Source organism: Myiozetetes cayanensis, unplaced genomic scaffold (assembly GCF_022539395.1).
Source record: "Myiozetetes cayanensis isolate MyiCay16 unplaced genomic scaffold, myiCay2020 scf4, whole genome shotgun sequence".
NCBI lineage: Eukaryota > Metazoa > Chordata > Aves > Passeriformes > Tyrannidae > Myiozetetes > Myiozetetes cayanensis.
The window spans coordinates 53,163,126-53,172,045 of NW_026087631.1; the positions used below are offsets into that span (position 1 = coordinate 53,163,126).

Consider the following 8,920-nt stretch of genomic DNA (forward strand, 5'->3'; position numbering starts at 1 on the left):
TCTGACAATTCCTCCCTTAAAGGATTTGGGCAAAGAAATTTTCAAGCCTGTTCTGGTCCTTATACATGGTAACTGCTGCTATAATTTCATCTTTGGAAACTATGAACTCTTCCTGGAAATACAGACTTGTGCTCTGAGTGGGGTTCATATTATGTATTTTAGTGGCTCGGTGGTTCAGTTTACCTTCAACTCTTTAAGCTAAGAACATAACACAGGTGAGCTGAGGGAACATAAGGTGATGTTTGTAAAAGCTCAATCAAAATTAATTTCCGGACCTTAATAGACAATAATTAATAACCGATGAAACTGTAGCATATACAGGCATTGTTATGTGTATTTAGCTTTATTTGTATTAGGACATAAGTTGCAGCTATTTCAGTTTTCTTTTCTGTGTTATTCCCAAGCGTGGGTGATGGGCTGAGCTGCAGTATGATGTGTAAATCATGGCAGTGTTCTGGCAGTGAAGCTGACATCAGATGCACAGTCAACCTCCACCTTGCCAGCTTTTCACACTGGGTCTGGTAATGCTGGAGCTGTTGAAGTGCAGAGAAGCAGCTACATCAGGCGGTAAGGATCTGTGAGAACTAGAGAATAGTGCTTGTGCAGACTATAGTGCCTGCTGATTTAGTTCTGGAGTTCTCCTGTGGATTTCATTTCTGGTGGAAATCATGCTACATAATAGTCCAAAACCAGCAAATCCCCTGGAATGATGAGGGCACTCAGCATTACTCAGCTCTGATAGTTTTGGGCTGAATCTGAAGAAGGCACAGACAGCACAACAGAGGACAGGACATGCTAGTGTGACTAGTCTTGTCTCTGGTAAATGAGAATAGGGACTGCAGCAGTAGGCAGTGGCCCAAAACTCTTTGTTGAGTGAAGGACATGGGCAACGCTCATGTGCTCAGAGACATGCTTTAGGAAGCCAAGGCGCTTTGCAACAGTGCATCAGGGCATGAGCTGAATCTAAGATGTGTCACTGTAGCTCTTACCCAAGAGACCCCTCAACATCTCTTTTATGCCCCATCAATGAACAATGAAGCGCTACAATTTCCTCCCATCCACGGAACACTGGCAATCAGTGTTATACAGTCCACAGGTCTAGGATACCACAAGACTGATCCTTCATTTTAGTCAGACAGAAAAGAACAGAGGGACCATCATGTTGCTATACCATCTAAAACACTTCGTAAGCTGATTGAATTTGTGGCCCCACCTTTGCAAATACAGAACTTCAATCTGAAACTGCAGGTAAATAATTGGGACTGAGGCCTAACCTGGCCTCCTTTGCACACACATTTTAATTTATTTTAAGTGGTGTCAGACTACTCTACAACAACAGGTCAGAAAACCTGGATATGTGCATATGCAGAATCATACTTAGGATGTAAAATTTGCAGCACTTGACTCCCCTCATCTAGTCATCATTTTCCTCTACTTTGCCATGCTCAGCCCAATTCAAGTCAAGTGCATTATTTCTTATTAGTGTCATAAGAAGTTTTCAAATGAAACCTTGGACGTTGGAGATGGTTAAGGGCCCACAAAAAGAGACTGCTGTCTCAGGGTGAAGGAAATCCCCCAGGGCTTCTGCTCCTCCTGGGAGTGAGCATCCCTTGCACCTTGCTGCCCCAGCCTTTACCTGCTTTTATGTCATTACCATCTCCCTGAGATAAAAACATTGACTGCTGGACCTCACCACACCATGCATCACAGCAGCAAGCAAAACCACAAAGGCTGAAAGCCTGATCTTAGCACTAGAGGAAGTCTGAAAAAAAAACACCCTAAACTGAGGGCCCAGCTTCCCCAAAAGCTCTATGCTCTCCAGATGACTGGACAGTGATGGTCAGGAAGAGTCCTCATCTACTGGAGACAAGCTGTACACTCTTGTTTAACTGCTATACCTTTGGAAAAGATCTCTTTTCCAAACCAAGGTGAGCTCAGTTTGATGTAACTTTATTGGGTATCATATCTGACATAGCCCCTTGTACTTATTGAAAATGTACTTATTGAAAATGAGGCGTTTGCTCACTCTGTTGAGGAATACAGAAATGAGAACAAAGAGAAGCCACATCATGGTACATCACGGTAATGTTTTACACCACAAGAGACAAAAGTAATCTTCCAGATTTATTTTCCAATTTGTAAAGAGAGATTGGGATTTATCTGATATTTAACTAGTCACTGATCTTTAAAAAAAAATCCTGTATAGTAGGTAACTGTGACTAAAGGAAAGGGAAAACTTAAAAATATATTCGTACACAAAGACAAGAAACATGTCGACACCACTTTACCATTTTTGAATTTTATTGTGGAACTGAGTTTGTTTCCTTTACATCAAATATCCTCAATGGAAGAGGGGATATTGCACACAAATATCATAAAAGCACTACATATTACTTTCACTGGAAACTAATTTTCTACATTAGATATGACTGGATAGAATAGAAGTGATGCAGGATTATAAGACATAATACCATACACAGCTGCAGACTGACACAAACACCATTCAGAACAAGAGAGAGGAGGTGTGTGAGGTGCTTCTCAGCCAGCAACAAGACTTTCTTTCCATAGTTTGGAAGATAATGGCTGCATGCAAATGCGTGAAAGCATATTTCAGATTTCATCTTTTACAATTGTGATTACAGCCCAGTCTTGAAGAGGCAGCCCCTGCCACCTGGAGCTCCTAGCTAGTCTAGTAGAGAGAAGCTGCTTTCAAGATTTCTTTCTATATTTTACGCCTTTGTTTTATTTAATTACTCAATTTTTTTTTAGATTTCTTTTTTTGTAAAGTCACAACAAACAAGACTTTTTTCTTTTTTTTTTTTTTTAATTTTAAAAGGCAAACATTTTTAAACCAGGTGAATAATATAATTGTATTCTAAGAAATGCGTACTCCTGGATGCTCTTAGTGTTTTGTCAATTACTAAGTGAAAAGATGAAAGCTTACAGTTTCTTTCAAGTGTAAACATTATATTTTTTTCATCTTCTAGTAAATCCAGACCAACAAAATTACCATTTCTCTCAAAAACATCATTACTGAGCAAGAACCTCTGGTGACAGATGAACAAAGAGAAGCGTATGACAGAAATGTCCCAAATGTACAGTAAGCGCTCTTTGGAGCTCATTTGCTTGTGGTGGGAGGGATTGAAAATTCAATTAACAAATTTATTAAATCTTAGTAAAAGAGTACCAGAACTCTCCTAAAATGCATAAGCTATCATAGACAATTAAAAAAACCCCAACATTCATATACACAGTTATCTCCATTCACCACAGTATGTAAAGTAAGTAAAAAAAAAATCAAAAGTGATTTCTATGAAAGATGGGGTGAAAATAGAGGTCAATGAAGTTAGGCCCACCACAGGACTTTGAAAAGGCATGCAAGAGAAGCCCTGTCCAAGTTCAGGAGTGGGATGGGATCCCCAAAGTTAATTCTTCATTGAATTATATGAAGCAGAATATTAATAGCATAAAGATCATGACTGGGAATGCTGTTATGGGTAATACCATCATTGAAATAGAGTGTCCTTTACACTCGGATATTGAATCTTTACAATTAGAGTAATCAATAATAAACCATGCTCCTAGAAATCTATGCTGATCAACAGCACTCATCATTAATGTACACAGTACATTTTGATGACTGTTACACTAAACTAGTTGTGTAGTACTAGGATTAGCACAGGTAGATTAGTTCCACAGGCAGAAAGACATTAAGGGCAAGAGGAGCTAGTGGAGGAGCTCATTGCTGTGTTGAACCTAGGTGCCATTGCCATTTGGAAGGGAATGGATGGAGCAGGTATTACAATACCTCAAAATAGTCAGACCAGGGGTTTAATATTCTTGTAGCAGCAAAAAAAGCAAATGTACATGTTAAGGTAATCTGTACCTGTCTAATTATCATTATTATTTCAGAAGTAAAACAAATGCTTCAGCCATCATAAACTTGCTTAGGGATATTTAAGGCTTGATTCCAATTTAATTTACAGTAGGACCAGATAACTGTAACTTCCCTGACAGTAGTGAAATTGCTCCTAATTCACAGGAGTAAGTGGTATAAGTGAGATTAGTCACAAGATCACTGCTGTACTTAAAACATAAGCAGTGACACAAACCATTTCAGGTATTGTCAGAAAATCAGAAAATCTGTTCCCACCCACTCAAAAAGTTTGAATTCTGACCTATATAATAAAGTAGACAAATCAGAAAGAATTGTAGAAATAGTGTAACTATTCTGCCAAACATTTTGCCTGTATCTTCATAGACTATATATTATAAAAGCAGTTTTAAGTGAATGATATGAGGCCAGCAAACATGCATGTTTTCACAATACATTTCCATCTGCCTTTTGTGCCATAGTCATTCTGAGTTTAACTACTTTAAAAATATAGCAATAAATAAAACAGCATTGCTAGAGAGACCTAAAAAAAGAGGAGACATTAAAAATAAATCAAAACCCCAACAACTGACAAACAGGAATTCACAGCATTAAATAGGCCTCAGGAGCCCACATTTTGAAGACCCTAAAGCAATATTAAAAAAACCCTCATAAAATTAGGAGTGCAAACATACACCTATTAAACAAAAATATCCTAACACAGTAAAACTGAAATAAATTATAAGTAAAGAAAATAAAATGAGGTCATAGTTCACTACATTGTGAAACTTAGTACCAGCCACAACAGTGAATCATACAGACCAGCACATATCTCCATGCTGGAGGCTTCTACACCTTCTTTAAATTCAGATTTGCAATCTTCTGCAATGCAACAACTTTTTTTTGATTGGGATAAAATTTCTGAGAGTAAAAAAATTCAAACTGTCTTAAACCACAGAGCAGTGGTGCTGTTCCTCTGCAAGCAGTCCAGAGAAGGAAGGGAGACATGAAGGAGGAAAGGAAAGGAAGAGTAAAATAACAGTGAAGGAAGAGGTAGGGAAAGGAAGAGGAAAGGAAGAAGAAAGGAAGAGTAAAAGAAGAGGAAATGAGAGAAGGAAAGAGGAGGAAAGAATAAAGGAAGGAGGAAAGGAAGGAGGAAACAAAAGGGGAAACGAAAGAGGAAATGAAAGAGGAAAGAGTACGAAAGGAACGAAGAGAAGAAAGAACAAAGAAAGGAGGAAAGGAAAGAGGAAAGAGGAAAAGAGGGAAGAGGAAAGGAAGGGAAAGTGGAAAGGAAGGGACTTATTTTAGCTTATTGCTTCTTCTATCTTTTTTCAAGATCTTATGAGGGCTAAGAATGTAGGTTACACCCTTGTAAGTATTGGGCAATCAACTCCTCAACTCCCTTTTTCCGTCATCATCAATAGAATAATTTTATAACCATGTGTCCTTCCACTCCCCTCCCACGTGAAAGGTACTGGCAGTTGACTGTTTTCAATAAATTGTACCTCAATATCCATTCTCACTAGAATCTTAAACAACATTATTCATTTATCTTACAAAACTACTAAAAAAATTGCCTTCACCTGAAAAATTTTTCTTTGTATTTACCTGCAAATGAAAATGTTTGTTAAAAAATCATGTATTAAAAGTCCACGCAGCACTAAAAAAAAAAGGTTTCTGTACATTTGTTCCCATGTTCACTCTTAAATGAAACAAATAAAATAAGGTAAGACAAAGGAAGGTTGAATACTGTACAGGTTCGCAGGTAACCTTTTTCATCATTCTGAATGTTTCACTAAGTTTTGTAACTCTGATACTGGACACCACTTCAATCTTGCTTCTACAGTATGAAAGAAACTTTCAAAAAAAATGCTCATCTTGCCTTGTTGAGCTGTCCAAGTGCATCAATGAAGTGTTCACATAATTAACATATGTAATTCATAGCACCAAACCGTTTGACCAGTCAGATAGGTTCCTAATGCCACACATGCACATTCACACTTCTTTACTGCTGTAACTATGATCCTACACCGATGTTTTATAAATTTGCTGTCTCAGCGTTAAAAAATAAGTGCATCAAGTTTCTTTGTACATTCAAGTCACTTTCTAAGGCAAATTGTCTACTGTATGTATTCCCGACTGCTTTGGTATTTTGCTTCAGTTAATTGACAGTGGACATGGGTGTTCAAGCATGTGGACTGGTCAGTTCTGGCTGGAGTGAGTGGGCTTTCACTGGAAGCATGCCTTAGACCAAAATTCTGCATGTTGAAAAAAAGGTTCTAGAGTTCTGGATGGGGTGCAGACTACATGCATATTTGGCCTATGATTGTTATGGTATGTCAGTATGCAAAGTTCAAATTAAAGTGGAAAACTGCTGATGAGTGATTAGGCTGTACATCCCTTCCTAGCTACGTTCCATTTCTTTTTATTTTTGAGCTAACTTAATTCTTTAAAAAAAGGATCCCCATAGTGATAGCTCAGATTAATACAAATTTAAAACTTTCTTCTCATGTAAGAATATAAGCAGACTGCAGTAAGCGATACATCTATTGCCATGAGACTAATGCAGACCTAATTATTTACTATGTTCTCCTCCTACCCCTCTCTCTCTTTGTATTTCTTTAGAGGGCAAATACCTCTACCTGGCAGAAGTCAGTTGGGGTTGCTAGTGCATGGTTTCCAGATATTCAGCAGAGATGCAACTGGAACTGAATTTTCGCAGTAATTTGTACTCTACTATGGGAAGACTGTTATTTCCCTTAGCAATCAACAAAGACTGAAAAATATTAGTGACTTGCATCACTGTGACACAGTATAGCATTTGGCAAGTATATAGTTCAGCAGTTGAAACAGATGAATTTTTAGAAAAGGTGTTTTCAAATTGAAGAATTTCTGGAAGCAAGTTTAATCTTGTGGTGCACGGTCTTGTTCTTACAGTTCGATCTTGCATGCAGGAAAAGATTCATCTTGCATAACAACAGTGCTGCTGCTTGCCAAAACCATGATGTTGAGGTCCTGCTGTTTCTCATGGGTCTCTTGGTACCATTCCCTCATCACTTCTGAGTCATGCGTTGGGATTAATGTCACCTGCAATACAAAACAGAAGTTCTGATGAATGGACAACAAAAATAATTGATAAGCAAAATGTCTTTGCAAGAAGCACATTTTGGAAATGGAAAGAGTGGGTCTTTGCACTGATACTCTTTAGATAATGGACAAATATTTCATTTACTCAATAACTGTGATGGAAAGGCATATGAAGTTTCCAAATGCATGTAATAACCGTATAAAGTGTAAAACATACGCTTTTCTTCCCTACTTACAAAATGAGACATTTCCAAATGTGGATCATATGTATAGTATAGTAAAAAGATGAAACAGCCACCTGGCCCTTTAGGCCAGTTCTCAACTGTTTTATTCACCAGGAACAGGTTTGAAGGGCCAGAAATGTGGGAGCAGCTGAGTGCAGTTCAGCTCTGTGCTTCAGATCATAGATATCTTTATCAATGATTTAGATGAGGGGACTGAGTGCACCATTAGTAAATTTGCAGATGACACCAAGCTGGGGGGGAGTGTTGATCAGCTGGAAGGCTTTTCAGAGGGACATGGAGAGACTGGAGAGTTGGGCTGATTCCAGTGGGATGAAGCTCAACAAGGCCAAGTGCCGGGTCCTGCACTTTGGCCACAACAACCCCCTGCAGCGCTACAGGCTGGGCACAGAGTGGCTGGAGAGCAGCCAGGTGGAAAGGGACCTCGGAGTTTGGATTGACAGGAAGCTGAACATGAGCCAGCAGTGTGCCCAGGTGGCCAAGAAGGCCAATGGCATCCTGGCCTGGATCAGGAATGGCGTGTCCAGCAGGAGCAGGGAAGTGATTCTTCCCCTGTACTCAGCACTGGTGAGACCACACTTTGAGTATTGTGTTCAGTTCTGGACTCCTCAGTTCAGGAAAGACATTGAGGTGCTGGAGCAGGTCCAGAGAAGAGCAACCAGGCTGGTGAAGAGACTCAACCACAAGTCTTTTGAGGATAGAATGAGGGAGCTGTGGTTGTTTAGTCTGGAGGAGGCTCAGGGGTGACCTCATCACTCTCTACAACTCCCTGAGAGGAGGTTGTAGCCAGGTGAAGGTTGGTCTCTTCTCCCTCTCAGCTATCAGTAAGACAAGGGGGCATGGTCTTAAGCTCTGCCAGGGTTGGTTTAGGTTGGATATTAGGAAGAAATTATTTACAGAGAGGGTAATCAGGCATTGGAATGGCCTGCCCAGAGAGGTGGTGGATTCACCATCCCTGGCGGTTTTAAGGATGAGACTGGATGTGGCACTGAGTGCCATGGTCTGGTAAACACGGTGATGTTGGATCAAGGGTTGGACTTGATGATCTCAGAGGTCCTTTCCAACCCGGCTGATTCTATGATTCACTCATGCATTCCCTCTTATCAGTGAAACAGGGTGCCCAGCCTGGGGACCACATTCCATGGCAGCTGCCAGCCACTTCGCAGAGGTGCTCTAGCTTCTCATAGCCGTCCCAGAGAAGCTTAAATTTCCAGGCAGAGAAATGAGTGAAGAGCCTACCTGCATGTTACTCTCCCACTGCGCCTTGCCCTCCAGCAGGGAGTCCAGAACAGCCCTGCTTGGCTCCTCGGCTGCAGAATCGTTCCCGCTCACCACATAGTAGGACGACCGCACCCTCTTAAAAAACTCAACATCAACATTTTTGCTATTGCTATGGTTGGGAATGTATACCAGATCCAAATACACTGGAGGTCCTGGAGGCACTGCTGAAGATTTTGTCACCTTAGTATTCCCAGGTCCTTTGAAAACAAAACAACAAAAGTATTTATCACAGGCTGGTTAAAACCACGCATTTATTAATTACTGTTATAACCACTGAGGTGAATGTGTCCAGTTATGGCATTACCCTCATACATATAATGGCATGTTCCAGTTTTGTTGTACACCAGTTATGACTGTAAGGGAAGAAAAACCTGAATAACTGGAACTATATAATACAATAAAAAAATCACTACCACAAACAAAAACTCAGCTG

At 39.9% G+C, this 8,920-nt stretch overlaps 1 protein-coding gene across 1 annotated transcript in view; it reads right to left on the reverse strand.

The window, feature by feature from the left end:
* Positions 1-2,283: 2,283 nt before the first annotated feature.
* The window catches only part of MAP1B (microtubule associated protein 1B), a 72,982-nt gene continuing 66,345 nt past the window's right edge, over positions 2,284-8,920 (reverse strand). Inside the window, exons 6-7 of the mRNA XM_050329605.1 lie at positions 8,446-8,684; positions 2,284-6,964 (exon numbers count right to left, since the gene is read on the reverse strand). Of these exons, the coding sequence (XP_050185562.1) occupies positions 6,809-6,964; positions 8,446-8,684 (395 nt within the window). The 3' untranslated portion in view covers positions 2,284-6,808. The remainder of the gene's footprint in view (positions 6,965-8,445; positions 8,685-8,920) is intronic.